This window comes from Diabrotica virgifera, chromosome 4 (genome assembly GCF_917563875.1).
Source record: "Diabrotica virgifera virgifera chromosome 4, PGI_DIABVI_V3a".
NCBI lineage: Eukaryota > Metazoa > Arthropoda > Insecta > Coleoptera > Chrysomelidae > Diabrotica > Diabrotica virgifera.
In genome coordinates this window covers 220,087,043-220,114,842 of record NC_065446.1, presented here as the reverse complement: position 1 = coordinate 220,114,842, position 27,800 = coordinate 220,087,043, and the positions used below count along the sequence as shown (strand labels likewise).

At 32.7% G+C, this 27,800-nt stretch overlaps 1 protein-coding gene across 4 annotated transcripts in view; it reads left to right on the top strand.

The window, feature by feature from the left end:
* Nucleotides 1-27,800, top strand: part of LOC114338766 (ornithine decarboxylase) — a 200,129-nt gene that overhangs the window by 106,494 nt on the left and 65,835 nt on the right. For 3 of the 4 annotated variants that reach the window (XM_028289376.2, XM_028289378.2, XM_028289375.2), the window contains exons 7-8: nt 1,697-1,932; nt 3,936-5,116. The exons of the other annotated variant lie outside the window; for it this stretch is intronic. In XM_028289376.2, the coding sequence (XP_028145177.1) occupies nt 1,697-1,932; nt 3,936-4,107 (408 nt within the window). In that variant the 3' untranslated portion in view covers nt 4,108-5,116. Of the gene's footprint in view, nt 1-1,696; nt 1,933-3,935; nt 5,117-27,800 lie in introns of those variants that run through there. 4 annotated transcript variants of the gene reach the window in all.

The following is a 27,800-nucleotide window of genomic DNA, read 5'->3' as shown; positions in this document are numbered from 1 at the left end:
TCACAAAACGTACTTATGCAATCGAAAATAAGCAGTTCTCAACGTAGTTCAGAGAAATAAAGAAAAATATATGCTGTTGGTGACACAACCGCCTCCAGGCCGAAACCAAATTTTTTGAGTAGTATGGACATCTATATTAATAACCTTTATGTTTCCTGCAGCCGATTTTGATGATATACATAGTTATAAACAAATGAAGATCAAAAAACGGTAAATTTTCGCTTTTTTCGTCTATAACCAAAAAGTTAAGTATTTTAAACAAACTCAAAAATCGTATAAAAAACTTTAATATGGTGTTCGCTGGATATGTCTATCCTTATTGGTTGCTTAGAAAATTGCAAAATAAATAATAAATTTTGAGTTTTTATAAATATTCATAACTTATGTAAAAATTAACTTAGAACGTTCTTATTACACGGAATGCTGAGACTTCTGGTGCTTAAATTATACCCTAAATTTCAGAGCAATTGGGCAAGTAGTTTAAAAGGTATTTAATTTGTTTATCCCAAATTAATATTTTTTGCAACGCTATAGTCAGAAAATTGATAAAGTTATACTAATACTTTGGATAGTTTATGGAAGAAGATTTATACTATTAATGTAATTTAATAAAGATGACAAAATCTAATTCTAAATGATGATAATTCTAAATACTGCAAAATTATTTTGCAAAAACATGGAAATTAAAAAAAGGGGGGGGGCTAACTTCGACCCTAATTGTCCTTGGACAATTGTTTTTCTTTCTAAATGTGTATAAAAATTCAGTCTTTCCAAATATGAAAAAATAATTTTTCTACGGGTAACGGTTAAAAAGTTATTCTAATTGTTTACAAGTAAGCAAAAAATCGACGTGTTTTTGCAAAATAATTTTACACTGTTTAAAATTAATTTTCGTGATTTTTTTTTTAATTAAGTCAATAGTATAAATGTTCTTATTCCATAAACTGTCAAAAGTCTTACTGTAACCTCATAATTTTCTGACTTATACTGTTGCAAGAAAATGAATTTCAGATAAACAAATAAAATAACTTTTAAACTATTTGACCAATTGCTTTAAAATTTAAAATATAATTTAAGCACCAGAAGTCTCAGCAATTCGTGTAATAAGACGGTTCTGAGTTAATTTTTACATAAGTTATGAATATTTATAAAAACTCAAAATTTATGATTTATTTTGCAATTTTCTAAGCATTAAATAACGATAGATTTTTTTCAGCGAACGCCATATTGAAATTTTTAGACGATTTATGAGTTTCTTACTCTCAAATTTGTTTAAAATGCTTAACTTTTTGGTTATAGACGAAAAAAGCGAAAATTTACCGTTTTTTTATCTTCATTTGTTTATAACGATGTATATAATCAAAATCGGCTGCAGAAAACATATAGGTTATTAATATAGATGTCCATACTACTCAAAAAATTTGGTTTCGGCCTGGAGGGGGATGTGTCACGAGAAAAATCCTATTTCTCTGGACTAACGTTTCAGATAGCTTTAATGTAAAGTTTAAATTGGCGTTATTTAGTCTTCTCTATTTATCTTCTAATGTTTTCGGTTATAGCCGCTCTTCTTTACCTTGTATTTTATTGCATTATTCTTTTCTGTTTGATGACTATTGAGATAACTTTAATTAATGTTGCAAGTTGCTTCTTGATTTATATGTCACTCGGCTTATATTTAATACATATATGTTTACAGGTTGTAGTACCACAGCCACTAGAAGAACGCGTTGGAGCAAAATACTACGACAGCAGCGTATGGGGACCGACCTGCGATGGACTCGACCAAGTAATTGAACATGCAATGTTGCCAGAAATGAAAGTTGGTGATTGGTTGGTGTTTGAAGACATGGGAGCGTATACCCTTCCCGTTGCCAGCCCTTTTAATGGTTTTCCAATTCCTAAAGTCCATATAGTGATGGACGAGAGCATCAGGTAAAGTAGTTTGTTTAATTATCGAGAGTTAAAATTATTAACGTAATCGTCAAGAGATGGTTAAGCATACTGAGCTATCATATTGCATGCCCTTATTTTACTCCTTTCAGCTAATTTACAAGAAACGAATTGTTTTAGATTACAAAATCACCATAAAATATGTTTAGTAAAACTGTTAATTATTCTTCTTTTTCTTATTATTTGAGTTTTGGTTCGAATTTTTTGTGTTGCCGGTGCAAATTCTTCTGGTATACGTAGATCATTTCTAAGGGCATTCAAAAATATACATTCAGATTCGTTTACGACATTTTTCATTCGAGTTAACTCGTATACCGTATACGAATACTACTCCATTGTAGGTTTATTTCCGTATTTTCCAGTCCGTATGAATGGCAGCTATGTACGCATTTGATCCCGCTTGGCGGCGCTAGTGTAGTTGGAGGTCAACGTTTTGACAATTCGTGAAGTTTGTATATGGTGTTTTTTATTACGATTTAACAAATAATAAATTATGGCCGAAAAATACGGATCTTGGGCTGTTTGTGCGTTGAAAAACGAATTGAGGAGAAGGAATGCGAGAGTTACTGGAAAAAAGGAAGCCCTTATCGAATGATAAACTATATTAATCATCGTCTCAATGTTTTATTTCTATAGATCTGAGGGTATTTATTTGGTATTGATTCACTCCCCCCACGAGTCTAGTGTGTATTTATTATATCTGCCTTACTTTTTTATCAATTTAAAATTCCTAAATAAGTGCGCTCAGCATTAATTTTTGTGTTTATCTCATTTAAAAATGTGATATTTTCAAAATATGGCCGCCTTGACAGTTGCGCATTTGGGGTAAATTTGGTTTAACATGGGTTGAGCGCAGTTAATTCTGCAATGTTGCCCTATTTAAAAAAAAATTATAATTCCTTATAGAAATATAGAATGTGTTAATTTAATTAAGTATAATTATTTGGGTGTTTGTCTAAGTGAAAGGCGACCTTAAATTTAAGGTGAAATTAGAAAAAATTAGCGTTAGGTTTGATCAGGTTATGTTTTAGCGTTGATTGAAATATTAATACGGGTATTAATATTTCAATCAACGGTTTTAGTCATTAAAGAATATTTGAATGGTACTAGGTCAATTTAATTTTCAATTATTAACTTGTTTATTTTATTTTTGATTACGTTAGGTTTGATCAGGTTATGTTTTAGTCATTTTAAAGCATATTTTAAAGGTATGTCACTTAAATTTTCAGTTATTAACTTGTTTATATTATTTTCGACGACGCTAGGTTAGGTTTCGTCAGGTTATGTTTTAGTCACTAAAAAATATTGAGACCTTGAGAATTAATTCAAATTATTATTTCACATTTTTCTATATTAATATTTCAAATATAATTTTTTTATATATTTTCACTTCATAAAAGCCGATTGTAGATGTGGCAACAGTGTGAATGTATATAAAATTGCATATCTTAATCCGTGCGTTTATAATAAATTTTGATCTGAATTTTATAGTGAAGTATTCTATTTTTTACAGTCGAATCTAGGGGCAATACCTAATCTGTTTCAACAAATTTTGTATTTCAAATACGTGCATGTATTGTCAGCACATATTTATCCCTTCTTATTGCTACAATCAACTTTTTTCTCATCAGAATATCTTTGGGAAAGCTGTGTCCTGATGTTGTCGATGAGCACAAATGCACAGCACAACATTGAGGGATTTTATGCTCTTAAGTTTAATTCACACAGCGAAACAAATATGCAATATTTACTTAGAAATATATTGATTTGAAGTTTTGACGTAAGTTTAGGTGACCTCCAACTACTCGAGCGCCACCTACGTTGAGCTTTCCAGATTAGCTGCCATTGTCCTCTATCACCTTTCTCGATCTCTATTATGAATGCTGGACTCTTTACCTTATTGCCTCATATGAATTTTCGCTTATAATATTTATGTATATTTTATATTTTATAAATGTTTTTATTTAACAATAAATATTTTTTAGTGTTCTGATGGAGGATATGTTTGAACTGACAGACAGACACTTCGAGATGCTGACCATACCGAACAATTTGAAAAATAAAAATGATTCCTCTTCCAAATACGAACTTCCTGATTTCCCAATAGCCATTGGAAATTCGATTTTAGATTACGTTGACGTCGTTGCTATGGAATAACGGTACAAGAAGTTTGGATTACGATCTGTAAAGCGACTTGAACGGTCGCTAAAAATCCATTTATTTTCGAGACCAATTTTTAAAATTAATTTTCTTTAAAAACTTCCAAGGTGTTTATGACAAATCTTCTAATTTTAACTGTAGTTTAATTATACTAAAAGCAAAATTGCTGGATGGGCCTTTGTACGAACTATCAATTGTTTTTACTCATCAATTTTATGGTTGTCCAACCTTCAAAATTCAAATAAAAACAATAATTTTATTCCTTAAGTCATATAACGTAATTTTCAGCAAAAATTAAGTGTAATTTGAATTTTTAATGCATCAAAAACCGTACAGGAGCCCAACTAATAGAATATAAGTGCAAAAATTTGAAACGTACTACAATGGTAGGTTTTACAATATCAGTTAACTACACTTAACTAATTAACCGTTAAATTTAACAGCTATGTAGCTGAGGAAGTGCTATAAGTAGCGGTTAAAGTTAGGATCTATTAGTTAAGCGCCGATTAACGGTTGTTTGTAAAACCGGTAATAAATTTATATTTTTAACGATTATTGATAAGGAAAAGGATCTATAGCATTTTTAGAGTTATTAATTAGGTAAACGGCAGAATATTTGTCATAATACTAAAAGATTTTTAATATAGATCTCTTTTATAATTAATTTTGGGAATAGTTAATGAAATATTTCTTTTTAAAATACTTTTGTAACTTTGTATTTAAAGTTGGGATGTATTTGTTAAATACAATTAGATTATTGGGTTGGGGTTTTATTTTTATCTTCTAATATTTGTGAATGTTATTAGATAAAAATTGTAATGGCCAACTTTGGTGTGTAAGCAAGGGGGCAGCTTAAAGCTTTTCGATAATGAATAAATGTTTTTTGTTAATATAGTTCCTAATGTATTTTCGTCAAATTTAATTTGAGTAAATAGACTAGGATATATATTTATTCGCTGTTTAGATTTAGATTATTGCTGCATAGAATTAAATAACTTAAGGCTAATTTAGTTGTTGTTTATTTCCTTTACTTACCTATCTACATATGAAGACAACCCATAAAAACGTTACAGTAACTTCAAAACCGATAAAAATCTGTTTTGTGTTGGGATTAATTCCTCTGGAATTATATTGAACGCGATCGAACCGAAAGGTCAATATTCATCTGGCATTGTGAAACAAATAAGAAGAACTTCTGTTGGAGTGAAAGTAAAGAGAGGGATAAACTCCAACAGAAGTAAGGAAAAAGAAAGTAACTGTAAGCTAGATATATATAAATAATGATAAGATAGTGTAGTGGAAGAAAGGGGAAGTAAAATGAAAATAGCTTCTCGCTGGAGAGGCTGAAGTAATAAAAATGCTACTTTGCAGTAGTACTGAAGAAAGGGGAATTAAAAGGGATATAAGTAGAAGTATGAAGAGACAGAGGCAAACTGAATAGAGTTGGCTAGCAAGAGAACAACTTGACACTCAAGGATGGATACGGCTCGTTTGCATGCCTGTCGAAGAACAGTAGCTCAAGTAGATAATGATGACTAGAAAAAGTATATACTAAGATAAGAATAATGTACTGACAATGTATAAAGATGAATAAGTGCTAAAGAAGAACCAATTAAATAAAACTAACAAATCATGGACGCCAAGAAAATTATCTTCGATCACTCTCCCAGGTTTCTTACACTGCTGTCCAATACTAAACATATTTAAATGTATAAGTAAATGTAAATATAAAGGGAATAAGAATAAATGATGTACAACATTAATAAACATTTTTTAAATTTAACTACCAGATTTTTGACAATCTTTGAGTTACACAAAGTGCATATCATGTGACTCTAAAATGACATAAGTTATACACAAGTTATATTTGAGTTAACAACAATAATATTACCGGTTACAAACTTCTATAACTACCTCTTACATATAGGGTACAACTCACATGAGATTTCTACCAAATGGTTATAGTACGCTTGCTACGTACAACTAAATTAAAACCCGAAAAATATATAAATATATATATAGGCAAAAGCCTGACGAAGAGAAAATACAATGATGAATTAAGCAAAATGAATTAATAAAAGTTATAAAAATGAAGCTAAGATAAATACTGAAACGATGACCTAAATTAACCGAACAAATGGAATAAAGCGAATAAACAATAAAATATTTGGGAAACAAGCAAGTAATATTACAAAATAAATATCAAACCAATAATAAAATATAAAACCCTCATTTTCTAGGCCTGACTACCTTGTGCACACAAGTAACCTACCATAGATCGTAAATAAGTTCGGGAACATTGTACAATAGTATACAAATATGTCATAAAAAAACCAGAGGTAAACTAAATCTGGAAAAAAAATAATTAACATAGTGCATTAAACCGAGAGTCTGAAATATAAAACACTATAGTTACTCAAATCCACACAAACTTAAATGTTCCCAAACAAATCCAAATGACTCCTAAAAAGTCCGCTACTGCATCCCAAAATGAACACCTGGGTGGTACGAAACGGTACCTCCTATATGTCCAGGTGTAGAATGAAAATCAGGAGCAGGAACGCCCCAAGTGTTCCCAAATGACATACTCCCAGAGTGACTTGACTGTGGCTGTAATGGTTTCCCTAGGTGGTCAAAGGGGCTACGACTTCACGTTGTGGTTTCTCCAAAATGGCTAAAAACATATCCTTCGTTTTATTTCTCATATAATCCGGTGAGCAAAAGTAAAGAGAAGAAGAAAAAAAGAATGTGTGTGTACTTTGTACGCACGTAAGAAGTTATACTTCTATTATATGATTATAAACGAAATTAATATACTTTTTATTTATATTTTATTTAAATATTAAATTAATTTATACTTAATACTTCTCAAACATTTTTATTAAAACAGTGCCAAAAATTAAAATAATAAAAAAATAAAACACACACAAACACATTAAAAATGCCACAAATGATTTCTGAACATTAATTGTCGGAAAAATTTTTAACTAAATACGTATTTTCTGAAAATAAAATTATATAATAAATATACTTGCAATCATAAAATGTATAAAAAAAAATAAAAAAATAAAAGTTTCTATTGGGATTCGAACCAACTTACCACGCGGCTGGTATTTGCGTTGTATTGGGATTCACCCGCATTAAAACTGCACCACAGAGGCAGCTTGTCATTATGTGCGAAGATCGTCTAACTAAACAGATTAACCTTTTGACATTTTTAACTTATGTAAATCAAATTATTTTGATTTTGAATTGAAATGATTTAAAATTGAAAAAATACAACAAAACATAGGGTAAGAAGACAATATATTAGGTGAATATTGATATAAATTTTGATGGTAATCAAATTATGTAAAAAAAAGTATTACATACTACTTATGTATTTTGGTAGGTTCAAGGTAGGTATCGGAGCCCGTATAACGACTAATACATTTCGCAATCACTTGCGTCGTGCAAAGTGGCTATGTTCAAATATCATAACAAAATTTGATCAACTATTTATAAAACACTTACCAGTGAAAGATTCTTTAGCTTTGAATAAGCGAGATCTGCGGCACTCATACTAGGCACAGTTTGATGAGCTTTCACATTGGCATGCAACAATCATCTCTTCTATGTAAATAAGTCCAAAAATATAATATGAAAACTATTTAAAAAGGCAGTATAACCATTAACTAACTTTTTGTTTGTTGTTTCTCTTCCTACAAATTTTAAAACGCAACAAGCATACATTATAACCAAACACAGTCCCACAGCTGTGCCACAGCTGCCATATTGGATAATTTTTGTCATGTCATTTGAACATCCAATCAGAACAAAGTTATAATGCGCATGCGCCCGGTCGCTAGGTTTTCCCATATAAAATTTCACCGTCATTACGCCCGTAAAGAAGTATAACTTCAATAATTGAGGAAAACTTTTTAGAAGCAATAGTATAGAAAAACCGACCATTAAAAATGGAACAAAAACTAATCTCAGGTAACCTTGAACTATTTTGGGTGTGAAGATATGAACAAATAATGACATTGAATGTGAAATTTGACTATGATTTATCTGTAAAAATATATTGAATTTATAAAATATTAGATGTTCAATAAATTTAAAACCTACAGAGAAATGATAATTATTTCCAATATTAATTGAGAATTGCATATGTTTGGTTATGTCTAACCAAAATCTATTAATATATAATTTTCCTTGAATGGATATTAAATAATCGAAATAATCTATATATTTCCCTTAATGGGTTGACTCACAAAATTTACCAATGAAACTACTATTTCAAATATTATACAAGCTAACATATACATATTTATAAGGTTACAAAAAATTATTATAAAAAATAAATCTCACCGAATGATTCCTATTCAGACTTCAAAAGGAGTTGTGTCACACACATGTCTCCCTAACTGCAGACAACCCTTGGTGGTAACTTTTTACTTTAATTAAACTTGATGTTAAATAATTCACTCTAGCTAGATGGAAATCATCCGCCATTTCATGGTACCAACGTATCAACCTCACTTACAGCCACAAGTCAAGTATTCATCCTTCCTCGCTACTTCAAAGAGGAGAACCTCAAACGACCACAGAACATGAATTAAATGTCACGGAACGATTCGACAAGTGTTCCGTAGACGCGGACGTGTGACGGCACGGAAGTGGTCCTTTACGAGAAAATTAAAGAAATTAATTAAGCGATCAAAAGAAAATAATTATAAAAATAATTAAAGCGCTAAAAATGATTATTATAACGGGTGGACCGTTACAATTGACTTTCACAAGTAAATAAGCACACGTCGAGCAACGTTAAATAAACAAACGCGTTGATCGACCCTGAGGATCGGTAGAGCTAGAAACGCCGAACACAACTTTTTTTGCTTTGGCATAAACCAATTAGCCAGACTGTTTTTCTTAATTTATAAATTATAAAAAGAGCGTTTATAATCCAATATAAATAAATTGACTGTTCAAATTCTCACACTAGGATAAAAATAATGTTAATATGTTTAAGAGCATACAGTAGCGCGTTATCAATATAACTTCGGGAGATAGTATCACACCTTTTCTCGTAAGGTCTGCGAAACTTTGGCAACGGTGCTTCGGGATTGTTTGACATAACTTGAATGTGACATTAACTCATAGGCGCGCTAAATGGAAGTAACACAAAATAATTTTGTTGTTAGTAAATTAATATTTATAAAAATAAACCAAAATGGGTGAAAATTGTATGTTAACATAGGTATTTGCACGAAATAATAATCATAAATACTCATTTCGTTGTGAAGCGAAACAAGAGCTACCTTATTTTATTTAGTTCATAGAGCGCCAAAGGCACTGTAACTTTATATACTCGCATTAGAATTCAAAATATTTTTATGTAAAATATACTTACCTACCTACATATAACTAAAACTCACAATTAACAATAATTTATTTTTTCAGATAGGCCAACAACTTAGTTCTATTACACAAAAATATAATAAATTAACTATAAATAAACACTACTTTCCTATGGAACAAAAATAACGAATTCTTAAAATAATATACTCTTGCACTGAACAGATATATCGATAAAGATAACAGAACAGATAAGAGAAAATCTGACGCAGGTTTGTCAAAATGACAGTGACAATTTCTCTATGCTGCCTAATTAGTTATTAGTTATAATAAATATATTCGATTTCTTGTTAGAAATAAAAAAATTTAGTAGGTCCAAAACGACACAAAATTTAGGCACGGGATAAAAAAGTTTATTTGAAGAAAGTGTATTTTTTCTTCTTAATGGAGGTACAGGCTCGTTTTTTTAATATTGTATTTAATTACAGAGTAATTTCCACATACTAATATATTTCTCAAATTGAGCTCTGTACCGCCATTCTTTATTATATTACGAATATGTGTGCCAAATATCTCGACAAAATATTCAAAATTACAGCCTCAATCTTGGACCGCGTTTGTTGCTACCTATTGATCGCTACTGTAGCCTCTTGATAAGTAATAAGTAAATACAGAAAATATTAAGCAGCCAAAAATACCTAAGTGACTTAGAAACTTTTTACATACGAATAAATTGTAGAGATATGCGTTAAAACTAATTAATGGCACTTAGTGACTTTTTCCAGAATAATAAACCACTGCTGTTTGATTTTACTCTTCTATTTCTCAGTTATTGATATGCAGTTAGTGAGTGAACACGTATTATTTTGCTAAAAAAATATTCCTTGGTGACGTTACTTGCTAGATATTATTATAACAACTGATTGTTGAAGTTTAATAGTTAAAAATATGAGTTCCCGATCCCTAAAACTGGTACAACTTACCTTAAATGATGTAAGTAGAATATAAATATTTTATAACCTCACTTGTGATATTAATACTTGGTCGTAACATAAACATGTATTTATTAGGTGTATCAATTTTAGGATTCAAAAAAGGACTATGAAAGTCCTTCTTGTAGCAAAATGGTGCAATCTGATATTGGGACCGTGCAAGTTCGGAAAAGCGACACCTGGTTTCTACGCTCTGCACTTTAATTCGCACTTTTAATTATATTGGCCAATCATATGGTCCTGGTTACTGGATAATTGTCAAGGCCATAGTCCAAAAAAAATAATAAGAAAAAATAAGATTTAGGTTATGTTATTAAAACGTACATAATTGTATGTAGTAAATAAAATTAGTTAGTAAAATGCAGTACTGCAAGCAAAATACAATTAATTAAATTTACCTTTATATAATAATTGCATATCATATCAATATTGTGGAGCAATATATAATTTTTCTTCTTAAATGACAATAGGTATGAAATGTACGTCAATTTGACAATTTCAATTGACAATATGAATTATTTAAGAAAGTTTTAATTTTTCTCCGCTATTCGCGCACGATCGTTTCGCGTATCCCTTCCAAGTACTTGCACACCGCGAATAGTTTTAGATGACAATACATCCATGATTTTAAATGAAATGGACGTTTGTAACGTGGTAAGTTTGTTGATACAAGGTGATTCAGTGAAACGGTACGATTTGATAACGCTTCTGACGATAAAATAGAGGAGCCGCGGGCTTGCGACGTAAACGTTGTGAATCTAGGGAGTGGGAAGTTTAGTTTGAAACTTTGAAAGTAGTGGTTCCACATCACAAAAAAGAGGTGGCAGTGTCAGAACTGCTCGCACACCACAGCGTATTGAAGCGGTGCAAAATTTATCACACGTGAGTCCTTGAAGATCCCTGCGACTTTTTTTTTTCAACAAAAAAAAAACACGTTTTCAGACGATTTTTCGCAAATAACTCAAAAAATATCGAGTCTATCAGAATTTCTTTCAAAAAAGTCTTAATATTAGTAACGGTCCGATTTAAAGCCTTTGAAGGTTCTGACGATGGTGTTTTTACAGCAGAAGACAGACGAGGTAAAAGATCTCCTCAAAATAAAATTAAACCAGAAGATGTGGCTTATAAAATAACATTTCACTACAATACTAAAATATAGGGTGTTCCATTGAAGAAAACTCAGAAAATACTCATTCCGAGTTTCGACCAACCCTGTATACTAAAATGAAAAGTTTAACTATACCAATAACTCTTAACAATAGTAGACCATATTAAAAATCATTTTAACATTAATAGAGTTTATTATACCAATCTTCTACAATCCTACAGGGTGTTAATATTGCTACGAAATTAATAAGAAAACGTAATTATCTTTTAACCTACCCTGTATAATATTACAAAACCTTATATTTTAAGAAAGAAGAAATCGAGGAGAATCAAAAAATGTAAAAATATACAGGGTGTCCCATTTAAAAAAACGAAGTTACAATCAACTTCCGGTATAACCGGAAGTAGCAAAGAGAAGAATATATTTTCATTAAATAGTTCATACCTCAAAACCCCTGTATTCCAATTTGCAAGATTCTCTTAGCTTTAGTTCTCGAGATATTTCTAATAGGCCCTTTATCTGCCTCACCCTGTATACGTTTCGATAGGATTATTTTTTTTTTATATTATTCTGGTATTGAAATAGATTTTTAGTAAGACCAACTAATTAATAGTAGAAGAAATTTAAAAACAAAAATAAAATACGTAATACTAATTTAAAGTAGAACAGTGTAACTGTAATTTAAAAATAATCGATTTTTATAGTCGATGATCATTACCTCTAATATCAGCTTCTCATATTTCTCATCTCACAACAAAAAGTGAAACGTGAAGAGCTTTATTTCCCTCGTTTTATTTTAGGCGGGCTTATTTATAATAATGTCTTTCGTATTCGCATTAACGTTTACCTCACTGCTCGAGGGTTGAAGTGCCGATGATACAATTAGAAAAAACAAGAAAGTGTCGAAGTGTCCTCCTCGAAATAAAAAGTGACCTGTGTTGTGTTTTGTGTTGGCAAATTTTTTAATGTGTCTTTAGGTCGGTACCATTTTTGGTTCATTATCTTGTATAATAATTATACAAGACAAATGTTTTAAAGTCTCTAAATTCTACTAAATAAATACATTGTTAATACTTTATATGCTTGTTTTATTTATATCATATGAGGATAATAATTACATGATTCATAAGTTAATTAAGGTCGAATTATTTACGTGAACCGAGGACGTATCTTTCACGTAAATTCTAATATATACATTCCCTAAAAGATACGTTAATCAACACGTATTTGCAACGTGAATTTCCCGAAACATTTTATTGCTATTTAAGGTAAATAACACGTCTATTGAAGACGAGTTATTCACGTAATTTAAAGACGTATATTTTCAATGTGACATTCCAACCAAATTTTCACGTGAAATTCACGTAAGCAATTTACGTATATTGGTGACAAATGTACCCAAAATTCACGTAATTAACACGTCGGTCTGTTTGCTGGGAAGAAATGACCAGAGACAGAGATCTTTGGAGACGGACAATATACACGACATCACGTCGACCACTACACTCCCTCCGGGGGTCAGGACTCAAGAGAGATCGATTACATAATTGTCTGCAAAAGTAGTATGTACTTTGATGAACTTGAGGATGTGGTATGTACTAGTTTGTTTGAACAATTTCAAAAATGGAGTTTCCCTACACGCTGAGCACCCAAACTAGAAGGAAGGAAGAAGACCAAGTAGAAAATGAACAAAAAGAAGAAGAAATGAAGTTTAACATACATTTGCTGCAAGAGGAATCCATAAGGGACCTATGCCAGAGAAGACTGGACCGGAAATTACGGGAATTCGATTTCAGAAACGTCAAAGAAACGTACGACCACATTAAACACGGTATGAAAAAAGACGGCATTAGAAGCATTGGGAGAACTTGAGAAAAGAAATACCCAACAACACAAAGTAAAAATAAACAACGAAACCAAAAAATGTATCGAAGAAAAGAAAATTCTATATATGAAAAGTATGAACACCCAATCCCCAGAAGACATACAGAAGTCTAAAGAGAAAAACAGAGAAGTAAAATGAAGAAGGACAAAAGAAAAGAATGAAGAATGGGAAGGAACATGTGTGTGGGGGCCTCTAAAAATCTACCCGATCTTAAGACAAACCCCGAGATTCGAAATTAAATAAAAGCCTTTGTACTTCTATCTTCTATAATTAGCTTAAGGCAAGCCGCACGCCAAAGAAACATGAAACGAAAAACATGAAACATGAAACAAAAAACATTTTCATGAAAAGAAAACACTGCTAAACAAATCTGAAAGTCCGTCTACCAATGAAACGAGTGTGATTCATGCTCATGACACATTTTTATTTTCGGAGAGTTTCATAAATGGCCGGACGTATATTTGTTTAGCAGTGGTTTATTTCCATGAAACGTAATTTACGTTTCATGTTTCTTTGATGTGCGGCCTGCCTAAGTCAAAAGAGTTAACAGCTTGCAAAATATTAAAGCGAAAAATAAACAGTATATCTCTAAAATGGATAATTATAACACACCGCGTACAATTAAAGTGTTTGTACCATAATCCGGAATTTCGACGTGCATTACAGTATCTTCGGAACTTACTTATATTTTACCGGCCGACGCGAAAATATTTCCGATACTCTTTGTTCGGTATCTTGTCTTGTCTGTTCACATACTCATACCATACGACACTAACTTTTCGAAATTCTCGTTACACATTTCAAGGGTAAATTCTTCCCATCATATAAGCGATTCTGCTGATTCAACAAAACAATATGATATGTATCTGACGTAATTATTATCAAAACAAACCGATAAGTGGAGGAATGTTGATGTGCCCATATTACGAAAATATTGACTACCCAGCGCTTTTAACAATTCTCAATAACTAACGGTTTTGTATACAGGGTGCACACAGAACAAGCAACACTTAATATATTTAAAATGGCTCGAACAATGTGCACAAATTGAACAATACATAGGAGGAACAAGGAAATCGGAACCCTGGAAAATACTGAAATCTTTAAGGAAAAATAACAACGAAAATATCCAAATACAACACGTATCAGAAAAAGAGTGGGAAGACTACTATAAAGTAAACTACTCACATAAAACCGCCGAGATTTCATAGAGACAGACACAGAACATGAACAAAAACGAAATCAGAATGAAGAGCAGATTGACATTATATTAATCGAAGTAAAGAATGTCATAAGCACTAAATAACAAAAAAGACGTACGCACGTAAGAAGTTATACTTCTATTATTATGATTTGAGATTAATATGAAATTAATATACTTAACAGGTTATTTGTATTTTATTTGAATATTAAACTAACTTTCTTTACCTACCACTTTTAAAAAATTTTTATTAAAACGATACCAAAAATATAAAAAAAAAGAATATGAATCGTCCGGGATTTGAACCCGGGACCTCTTGATCTCCGGTCACACGCTCTACCACTGAGCTATATTCCTTTTGCTTTGACAGGTTACAAGATTTCTCATACATACTGACAAATTTAATAGACCAAGTGAAGTATACAAAAGTACTTTAAATATACTTACTATTATTATAAAATATCTTATTCCCGGGGAAGACAAATCAAAAGACACAAAAATTATAATAAATAATACATTTACTAAGAACACTAATATATCCTTTTATATTATATAATATGACTTATTTGCGCTGACAGCGCTGATACATACATATCTTGAAAGATTAGCAACGAAATACATACTGTCTGTGAGCGCATGCGCCCGGCATTATACAATTTCACTCTCGATCGTAAAGAAGTAAAACTTCAAAAATCAGGGGGGCCAAGAGGAATCGTTAATGAACTAATTAAGTACGGAACAGACAAACTACACAGTATTATACACAAAATGTTCAGTAACGGCAACGGCAGTAACGCTATAAACCTGAACGAAATACCAGATGAATGGTCCAAAGCACATTAGTATAGTATAGTACATGGCTTAACACCCCATGTGGGGTTTCGCCGCTTTCGCTTTCTAGATCCATTTTACGGGGTGGATCAGTCCCCATGATCATTGTATTTGTTCACTAATATGTCTCCATTTCTTCCGGTCTATTGCCCTCTTTTTCCATTTTGTAATTCCTGCTCCCCTTAGGTCCTCTTCTACTTCAGTTAACCATTTCGATCTGGGTCGACTACGTCTCCTTTTTCCTCCTGGTTGCCACAATATGAGGCCATGAGAGCCAGAGTGGCCTAAATGATTTTAACATTACTTTACTTAATGAAAGCAAATGATCCAGAAGCTGTTAATATCCGATTGTTGTAGTAATTGTATGTTGAGCAATAATGATTCTTGATCAACAGAAAACTACTGAAACAACCTGACATTGTTAGCTTCTGTTCATTTTCTTTGATTATGTAAAGTAATGTTAAAATCAGTTAGGCCACTCTGGCTCTCATGGCCTGATATCATAGCTTTTGATACTGATTCTGGTCCTTGTCTCCATATGTGACCTAGCCATTTGGTTCTTTGTACTTTTATTTTCTTTACTATATCTTCACCATTTAATTCTTCTAAAATTTCTTTATTCGTTCTCCTTCTGTAGTCTTGTTCTTCGATTCTCACTGGACCCAGTATTGTCCTTATTATCTTTCGTTCATTTATCCTTAATTTCTCTTCTTCCTTTTTGTCATAGTCATGGTTTCTGCTGCATACATCGATATTGGTCTTATTATTGTTTTATATATATTCATTTTTGTTTGTTTGGTCAATATTTTACTATTTAGTAGTTTTCTATTTGCTTGGTATACCCGGTTTGTCGCAGTTATTCTTTCTTCGATTTCCGTTTTTCTTTCCCCTTTGTTATTTATCATAACGCCCAGGTATTTAAATTTCTGTACTTCCTCGAATTTTTTATTTCCTATCCTTATCTCTTTGTTTTGTTCTGCTTTTCCGAGTCTCATTAATTTTGTTTTCTTTTCATTAATTCTTAGTCCCATCTTCTTTCCCTCTTCTTCTATCTCCATTAATAATTTCTTCATGATTTTTCGTGTTTTTGTTACTATCGCTATATCATCTGTAGGCGAATTCTATAATTTTCGTTATTATCGCGAAAGCTAAGCTAAACGATAGCGAAGTTGATTTATGTTCATATTCTATAAGCTTAGTTTTCGCTTTCGCTTCGTTATCATAGCGGCATACGATAATATACGAGTTTAAACGACGTATGAATAAATAATTACGGCAACATTGCAAATATACGTGCAGGGAGTAAAAAAAAGAAGAAATAAAGAAAGAAGAAGAGTAACGTCATTACATGACGTATTTATTGCCTTATAATCACAAGTTTGATTGAATTATTTCCTTGAATAACTATATTTTTATTATATTTTAATAAAAATGTTGCCAGTGCAATTTGTTCTATATTATGGAAAACTCGCGAAGAAACCATCTACGGTTAACGCGAGAGGAAAGCGGGTTCCTTCGAGATAGAAGTGACCCATTTGGTGTAACAGATATAAGGTTTATTGATATTTTTCGCTTAAGCAAAGAACTAGTTCGATTCCTTTTTGATGAGCTACAGGAACTTACGGAAGATATGGTGTAAGAGCATCACGAATTCATTATCAACAAAAAACACAGAATTCTTGTGGAATCAACAACAACGAACAACCCGCTTAGCGCTTGCGCTTGTGTACCACGTGAAAATGATCGACCAATCACTATGGAAAGCGAAACGAAACGCAAGCCAAAAGTTATCGCTTTCGCTTTGTAATCGGCTTCGTGATCTGCTTCTCCGGTTCTTCCCGAATTAGCTTACAGAATAGCAAACCGTCGGATAACGAACGTAATTGTTTCGCGTTGATCTTATAGAATCGGTCCACTGCATAGGCGATTAGTTGGTAACCTGATGCTCTTAGGTTTCCCTTGTGGATCTTTCTTAACACAAAATCTACTGTCAGGTTAAATAGTGTTGCTGACAGTGAGTCACCTTGTCTCACTCCTTTATTTATTTCGAATTCTTCTGTTTCCCCTTTTTGTGTTAGGATACTTATTTTTGATTTATTCATAGACATTTTTATTAGGGTTCTTAGTTTTTTACTTACTCCTTGATATTTTAGGGCTTTCATTATTTCCTTTCTCTTTATTGAGTCAAAGGCTTGTTCAAAGTCTATAAATAATATTTCTATTTCATGTTGATGTTCGTGTGCTTTTTCCATGATTTGTTTAATGGTATGTATTGCATCTGTTGTTGATCTGCCTTTTACGAAACCGCATTGGTATTGTCCTATGATATTTTTTGTTTCATCTGTTAACCTTTTTTGTATTATTGACGATAATATTTTATAGGCAACGTTTAATAGTGTAATACCTCTGTAGTTCTTACACTCATGCTGGTCGCCTTTTTTATGGATCGTTATAATCTGTCCAATTTCCCACTCGTTCGGCATTGTCTCCTCTTTCCATATTTTCTTAATCAATTCATGTATTTTTTCATGCAATATGTCCCCTCCGTATTTTATTAGTTCTAGATTTATTCCGTCCTTCCCAGGTGCCTTTCCATTATTCCCTTTCATTATAATGTTTTTTTAGTTCTTCTAATGTTGGTTCCTCTATGTTCGTTTCTTCTTCGTCTTCTATTTCATCATTTATAACTGGTTCAATTAGTAATTCTTTAAAGTGACTTGTCCATATTTCTTTATACTCATTCTCTTCCTCTACAATTTTACCTTGTTTGTTTTTTATTCCTTTTAATTTACCTTTGAATGTTCTATTGTTTTCTTTTATTTTATTATAGAATTTTTTTGAATTTCTGTTATATTTTTCGTTCTCTATTTCCTGAATCTTTAGTGTTGTTCTGAAGCTATTTTCTTGTGGCATTTTTACAATTTTAACTATTTAGAATGGGAAATAAGCCACAATATTATTAAAAAATGATTTTTATTAACGTTTCGACGCCCAAATCGGGTGCCGTTGTCAAAATACAAAATACTATTAATATAAACAAAAATGTTGTTGCTTAGTAAAAAAATTCTTCTAATAATTTATTTAATTTGACTCATTTATATCGGCAATTCAGATACATATGATACATTTTAAAGTAGAAGACTTTAAAATGATATTGCCAATATTTATGAGTTGCGTTCCTGGGACGACTTTACTGAAAGATAGTTCATTCGATTACATGAAATCAACCCCAACTCAAGAATATCCGTCACAAAAAAAATCGTAGCATGTGATCTGTCTTTAAAAAGACAAACACATGCAACGGTGACATTAAAATTCTCGCGTTAGAGATCTCATAGTAAATCACGAGGGAAAACCAGGAAAAACCTCGTGATACTATCCCGACATCGTAAGTATTTGGTCTTACATTTAATTTACTCTCAAAATTAATACCAAATTCTGACTTTACTATAATTTTGTTTAAATTATAAATAATATCAATAATACATGGGTATATAAGTAATACTAAAATATAAAATATGTACTAACTCGACTATTGACTTACTAATTGTGGTATTTTCTTTCTACTGACTTCCTCTTTCAGTATGGGTATCCACATCCTACTGCATTCCACCGAGGAATTTGCGAAACAATTGGTTTCGTTTATATAATTTATATATCTGAATTGCCGATATAAATGAGTCAAATTAAATAAATTATTAGAAGAATTTTTTTACTAAGCAACAACATTTTTGTTTATATTAATAGTATTTTGTATTTTGACAACGGCACCCGATTTGGGCGTCGAAACGTTAATAAAAATCATTTTTTAATAATATTGTGGCTTATTTCCCATTCTAAATAGTTAAAACTGAATCTTTAGATCTATCCATTGTCGTTTTTGTTTTCTGTTATTTTTTGCCCTCATTTCTCAGTAGTTCGTAGTTTTCTCTGTCTTCTGCCGTGTTCGTTGTTATCCATTTTAATCTCGCTTCCACTTTTTTTCCATAATTTTTTGACATTCGATGTTGTACCATTCTTTTTTCTTCTCCTTCTTCTTTTTGCCAATTGTTTTTTCTGCTGCTTCCTGTATGGCGTCTTTTATGCAGCTCCACTCCCGTTTCACATCAACACATTCTTGATTGTCATCCATTATTAGATATTTTTCCAGTTCTTCCTGATATCTCCTTCTTACTTGCTCTTCTTTTAGTTCTTCAGTGTCCCATTTCGTTTGTTTGCTTTTATTTTTACTCCTGCATGTTTTTTGTTTTATTTTTGCTGTTACCATGAAATGATCTGAGTCAGTATAGGCTCCTCTGTAGGATCTTACGTCTTTAATTGAAGATTGTCTCCGCCTGTTTATCAAAATATGGTCTATCTGAGATTTAGTTTGCTGATTTGGTGATATCCATGTTATTTTGTGTTTGTAAGGATGCGGGAACTTTGTACTGCTTATGACCATGTCTGTTCTTGTTGCTAGGTTGCATAATCGTTGTCCATTGTCATTTGTCCTTTCATGTATTGTGTATCTTCCTGCTACAATTTCTGTGTATTGTTCTTTTCCTATTTGGGCATTGAAGTCTCCGAGTACCATGATAGTGTCTTCTTTGGGTATCTTTTCTATTTCTTCCTCTATATCATCGTACCATTTTTCTTTTTCTTCTCTGTTCGCATTTTCTGTAGGCGCATATACGTTTAGTAGTGACATATTGCTTGGCTTTGCTTCTATGCGCAAGTATGCAAGTCTGTTACTTATCGGTCTAAATTGTAGTATTTTTTGCCTTACATCTCCGAGTATCATAAACGCTACTCCTTATTGCCCTTGTCTTTCGCTCCCTGAATATTTGAGGATGAGGTTTTTGTTTTCTAATTCGCCGCTTCCTTTCCATCTGGTCTCTTGTATGGCAGCTACGTTTATTCCGTATCTTTTCAGTTCTCCTGCTATCTCTTCCATTTTTCCTGTAGTTAATATTGTTCTTATATTCCAGGTGCATATTTTCATTATTTTCTGTTTTCTTTTTTGTTTCTTTTTGTTTTGATTTTTAATACTATTCCTAAAATTATTATTCCCACCACCAATCATATTACTATTATAATAATTAATATTTATTTTCCTATTTCTAAACTTATCACTACTTAAATCTATACATTTTTTGTTAGTGTCCTGTTCACTTGCAATATCTTCTCTTCCTGTTCCTCGCATGATCCCTACGTCGTTTCTTCCGTGTGACTGTTACCTGTGGGGACCAGGAGGAATCGTTAATGAACTAATTAAGTACGGAACAGACAAACTACACAGTATTATACACGAAATGTTCAGTAACGGCAACGGCAGTAACGCTATAAACCTGAACGAAATACTAGATGAATGGTCCAAAGCACATTATAACCTCGATATATAAAAAGGGAGATAAGAATAAATGCGAAAACTACAGAGGCATCAGTGTGGTAGCATGCATGGGCAGGTTATATGGAAAAATACTAAAAGAAAAACTGGAAAAATTTATCTCAAATAAAACCGGAGAAGATGAGGCGGGGTTCAAGGCAGGAAGATCTTACATAAACCACATATACACTCCAACAATTAATTGAGAAAAAAATGGCAAAAAATATACACATGGCAATCATCGATTTAAAAAAGGCATATGGCACGGTTACCAGAAAACAACTATGGAAGACGAAGAAGGAAATCCGAATAACTCAGAGGTTAATAGATGCCATAAAAAACATTTACTTACAACAACAACAGGGTAAGAGTTAAAACTGCAATAAATACTCCAACAAATTTAAGACCATAAAAGGCTTATTGCAGGGATGCTCTACATTTCTAACATTTTTCAAGATGTTCAATATTAAAACCATGGAAAAGGAAATGTGAAGGGATGGGAATACCAATCCGGGACAACTTCTTGTACGCATTAAGTTTTGCAGATGACCAAGTAGTAATGGCTCAAGATGAAGAAGATCTGTCCTATATGCTCCGAAAATTAGAAGAGGAATACAAAAAAATGGACTGGAAATAAACCTAGAAAAGCCCGAATACTTGATAAAAGCTAGAACAGGACAAGAACCAGCGAGAAACTTGGAAATGGACGATTGTAACGATCTAAAGACGGCGGCGAAGAAGTTATCAGATAAATAAAAATACTTTTTAATAAATGCTTATTTGAAGGAAACATACCAAAGGAATGGAATACTGCTAACACAATCTTAATACACAAAAAAGGTGACAATACAGATCTGAAAAATTATCGTCCAATATCACTACTATCACAACTTTATAAAACATTCACAAAAATAATTACAAATAGATTGACAACAAAGTTCGATCTATATCAACCAGCAGAACAAGCCGGTTTTAGAAAAGGCTTCAGTACATGCGACCATCTTCACAAACTAAAGATCCTAACAAGGGCGCCCATATAAAAATTTTTAGGGGGGGGCCAAACGTGAAGATGTTGCACATTACATTTTGTATATTTCGGATGACAATATATACAGTAGACTCTCTCTATAACGAACACGGATATAACGAGGTTTCGCTTATAACGAGGTACATTAGGTGTCCCATGAAATCCCTATTGAACTATAACGCTCTATAACGAGGCATATTTGGTTATAACGAGGAAAATTTAAATCGAAGAATACTTGTCTTTACCTGTTTTTAGCGTTGTAATGGTCATAAATAAATAAATGCCTTAACTACCTGTACATAGAAATGCCCAACGTCTGTCTTATTATCGAGGCCAGCGCTATAATAAACTCGGCCACCTGTAATAAACATCTGCCTGTTTATCGACCGATATTGAATACTATAGGAAATTTACAATCTATGGCGGCGAAGTCTCATTGTTCACTGTTCAGGTTGACCATCGACACATAATAAACTACGTAAGAGGCATCAAAAAATTTCATTATTATTATTGTTTGATATAACGAGATCCGCTTATAACGAGATAATTAATTCACCATTTCAGTTCTCGTTATAGAGGGAGTCTACTGTAGTTTAAACCACCTAAAAAACCTAGTTTGAACCCTGTTGTGAGGAATTACTCATACATTTAAACACTAGACCAAGTTTTTAAATGGAAATGTCATAGGTACCACAAAAGTTGGGCCTCTCTTTAAAACCCGTTTGAAAAGAATACAATGCTTGCAAAGCCTTCCCTTCAACTTTGGCGAGCAGACTAACCATGAGTATGTGTCGAACCAAGTTTTTACTTTAAAATCTTAAAAAGGAGCCCCCTTTATTTTTGCAGATATAGAATCCTTATGAAAAATAAGGCACACATATTCCAAACATTTTTAGAATTTTTGATAGATGGCGCAAATAAATCGCATTTTCCGAATATAGCGCCATACGTCAAGTCAACAATTCTAAAAAAGTTCGAATAAATGTTACTTATTTTTTGAGGAGGAAACTCAATCTGCAAGAAAAAACGGGGGTTCCTATTTAAGATTTTAAAGTTAACTTTCACCCCACCTCCGGAGTGTGGAATGAAAAATCCTGTTTGGTGTCATTCTATAGATTTTTGAAAAATATTAAACACGTGTTTTTTAGTTTTTATTTGGAAGTATATTTCTCGAGATATTAGACCGTTTCTATAATTTTGCTGTGGTATCACGATATACCGTTTTTTCCGATTATAGCGCTATCTATCCACAATTCGCAAAATGGCTCGAATAAAATTTGCTTATTTTTACAACGAAAATACAAATCTGCAACAAAAATTAGGGGTTCCATTTAAGATTTTAAAGTTACCCCCCGCTCCACACCCAGGGGTTGAAGTGGTGGACTTGTTTAGTGTCATCGCATAGACTTTTGAAAATTATTGAACATGTATTTTTCAGTTTTTCGATCCGATGTTCATTTCGCGAATTATTCGGCCTTTCCGCTACTTTTGGGACACCCTGTATATAACACTCATGCATCATGAAAGATCGCCTGTTTTTCATTTAAATAAAATTGTTCTGTTCATCATAATGAACACTTTAAAAATAATCTACTTACTAAAAAAATACTTTTGCAAACTAAAATTTGACTATGCTCAATAAATTTAAAAAATTATTTTTCAGTATGAATTTTTTCAAAATATAAAATATAATTACTATTTTATACCAGTTGTTAAAGACAAATGGCTCATTAGTGATTATCGATCAGAGATCTAATTTCTTGCTGATATGGTTTTTTTGCAGTATTATAAATGATTCATTTAATTTGTAATTTTGGGTGTCAATTACAGTGTATATGTTTCCCACGCCTCTAATCTCTTTCAATGTTTTCGTTAGTAGCATACCGTGATTGTGGGAAATGTGTATTATGCACATTCCATACAGACCACTGTCGCAGACACAAAGATTTTCTGTTAAACTATTAATAACTACCCAATATGTGAATTTTTTTTATTAATAAATATGTTGTTTGCAATTTATCTCTCAAAATTATCCAATATTGTTTTGACAAAAATACGTTTATGTAATATAAATTTAATTTTTTGCTTTCCCGAAAAGCTAGGGGGGGGGCACGGCCCCCCCCCTGCCCGTGTGTATGGGCGCCTATGGATCCTAATAGAAAAAGTTAACGAATACAATTTACCAATCTGCTTAGCATTTATAGATTACGAAAAAGATTTTGACAGCATAGAATTATGGGCTATTGAGGAAGCACTGGTCAATAGCAGAATCGATTCTAGATATAGGATATTAATACATAATATATACAAACATGCTGAAATGGTAGTCACGATGGATAACGACATGAAAACTAGGCCATTCAAAATCAACCGAGGAGTAAGACACCATGTCTCCAAAACTATTTACTGCCGCACTTGAAGACATCTTTAAATCATTAAATTGGGAAACAAAGGGACTCTCGATAAATGGAAAGTATTTAAACCACCTAAGATATGCAGATGACGTGGTACTAATAGCCGACAGCTGGAAAGAACTGAAGGTGATGATCGATGAGCTTCATAGAGAATCCTTAAAAAAGGACTAAAAATGAACTTGAGCAAAACTAAGCTAATGTCGAACAAAGATGATCAACCAACGATAACCATCCAAGGAACAAAAGTGGAACATGTAAAAGAATATATATATATATATATCTAGGTCAGAATATCAAGGTAAACAAAGAAAACCAAACTACCGAAATAAGCAGACGAGTAAGAATGGGATGGGCTGCATTCGGAAAACTCTCAAAAGACAAAAAGATACCACAATACCTTCGAACCAAAGTGTTCGATTCTTGTATCCTTCCCGTTCTCACTTACGGAGCTCAAACCTGGACATTCACAAAAATGAACATGGACAAGATTAGAAAAACTCAAAGAGCCATGGAACGACAGATGCTTGGTATCTCACTCATAGATCGTCAAACAAACGAAGCAACCCGAAACAAAACAAAAGTAAGGGATGCCGTGGAACAAGCGGCTAAATTAAAATGGAAATGGGCTGGACACAACGAACGTCTCGAAAATGGTAGATGGAGCAAGGAAGTTGGAAACTGGCGACCGTACGAAGCGAATAGACCAAGAGGAAGACCTCAAATGCGCTGGAGCGATGACATCAGAAGAGTCGCAGGACCAATGTGGAAACGCCTCACACACAACAGAGATGAATGGCGAGAAATGGGAGAGGCCTTTATTCGACATTTCGAATAGAAAAAGGCTATTAAAAAACGGTCTCAAATTTACGTCTTATAAATATATCAGGTCCGGTCCTGTAGTGACGAATGAATTAGATGCAGTGTTATACTGCGAAATCTTTTTTGTATATATCCCACGATCCATGATATTTTTCGTTTGCCGTCCAAATACCCAGAAAGAATACGTTGTGTGTGTTTCGGCTTACCTTCAAACGAATTTAATAGCCTTTTGAGTCAAAAAGTCTGGAAAATATTTATGTTTGAGCTAGGATGTTGATATAATAAATTCTTTAAGCATTGATAAAATCTTCAAGTGTCTGAGTTCTCAAGATTTGGCCGTTATAATAGACTCAGCAATTTTGTGAGAACCGAAAAACTTGTTTATGCAAAAAGTAAGTATTCCTGATTGGTTTACAACTCCTAGTGGGATGGTCTTAGAAAGATACCCTGGTTTTTTATTGGATAAAACTGTCTGATGTTTGTTAGAATGGGAGGTGAATTCTTTTTTTGAGAGAAGGAACCGGGTCAGAAATTGGCACGGAGAAGAAGTCAACATCTAGCGATGAAGGTGTACATACAGTCACAGACCGATTTGGTCTAGGAGACGGTTTTTGGTTTTGTGAGTTATGAGATGTAGTGATTCTCGATTCAGTATGTTTTCTTAGTTAGAAAACAAACGTTGGGTATAGTGAATACCACGAGAGTTTGTTTTGTGTCTAGTTGTCTAGTGTATTAGAAAGAATAGTTTCGTTATGTTGTTCTTAAGAAGAAATAAATACAAGTTCGCGGAACGAGTTTCTCCAACTTCATAATAAGGTAAAAAAATTCATTTTTTTTAACAAAATTTTTACTATGTTCAAATGAACAGTGACTGCATCGTTCCAATGTGGAATGTTCCACCAGCGTAGATAAGGGGGGGGGTACTGGGGGACAGTACCCCCCTAAGAAGCATTCTAATAGAAGCAATAAAATACTAAAAGATTTAGGAGAAATTAATGATACACTTCCCAATGATTACTTCTGTATTTTCTTGTGTAAATAAACTTTAATAAAAGTTCAAATTTACCTAGCTGTTTGAGCGTGGTACCTGGCGCAAAAAATTGCTCTCGGCACTTAAAATAAGATACTAAGTACCCCCCCTAGAAAAAAAACCTATCTACGCGCCTGGAATGTTCTATAATAATCAACCATTAGCAGTTACCTTTTTGCTAATAAAACAAAAACTTCTATTCTCATACTATAAAACGTTGTGAAATAGTACTTTAATTCAAGCAATTGTAAAGTGAAAAGTGTTGAGCAACAACAGTTCCGGTTCAGCTAAACCAAATCCATGTAGCTCTAATCATCAATGCAGTCCAGGTCACCAGGTACTCATAATAAACTGTTTATTTTTTTCTTCGAAGAATCTCGCGAAAGACTTAACTTTACCAAAATCATTTCAATTCGTTTTTTATTTTTTTAATAAACGACTACTATGTTATAACTTTTATTGGTATTTTCTTTTGCACACTTTATCTCTTTTCCTTCTTGTTGGAGAGAAGTACAGACAAATTTGCGACCGCAATGGTAAGTACCAACCTACATTAAATGGATCGACATTGCAAGTAACTTCCTTTAATTTTGGATCATTGCAGTATTATTTTGATTTATTAATGGCGCCCAATATTACCTTTTAATTATTAATGTTATTTTAAAACCCACTCCTTAAATCTCTGAAGAATGTAGCTTACCGGAACATCCCCAAAAGTAGCGGAATAGAACATCACGCCTATGACCTACATAATTACACTGTTTTAACATAATTTTTTTTAAAAAAGACTAAGTTTTCACTCTAATGGCACACAACATATCCCACCAGAATGAAAACAATGGGAACCTTCTCTGGTTACACCTCCGAGGCTTCTACAATTTGCAAGCCATACGGATGCTGAGACTAAGGAAGATGAGGGAACACACAGAGTAAATGTAAATAAAAAATGAATAACCATTTTCAATTTCGTTTTGAAAATGGTTATTCATTTTTTATTTACATTTACTCTGTGTGGAGTATGAAGGGAACCAGTCTCGTTGGAACTTTACCGCGCTGAGCAGATGTGACGTGAATTGTAAATTGTAGAATTCCCTCATCTTCCTTAGTCTCAGCATCCGTATGGCTTGCAAATTGTAGAAGCCTCGGAGGTGTAACCAGAGAAAGTTCCCATTGTTTTCATTCTGGTGGGATATGTTGTGTGCCATTAGAGTGAAAACTTAGTCTTTTGCTAGCAGTTGCCGCTAGGGCATCTATGCCATTTCGTTCGTTGCAATTCGGGACTGCACGCTGGAGTTTGTTTTGGTTGGATCAGGGAGAGCAGCATATGTGCCTCCTGATGAGAGACTAATAAGTTTCGAAACCGGTAGAGGTGCTTGCAGCACTATCTGATTGGACTGGAATATGGTTCGGCTGTATTTTCGTTTTGCAACGAAATTGAAAATGGTTATTCATTTTTTATAATTTTTTTATTTTATTTTTTATTTTATTTAACGCTACTTAATGTTTGCATGAATGGCGTTATGTCAAATATTTTTTTTTGTTTATTTCACTTAACCGTCTAGGCTCTTGTTTTCATTTACGCTACACAAATGCCGCCCACCGTTTAGGCAGGCCACACGATGATAGGGAAAGTAACGGCACTGAAAAATTCAAATACTTAGGATTCATATTCTCAAAG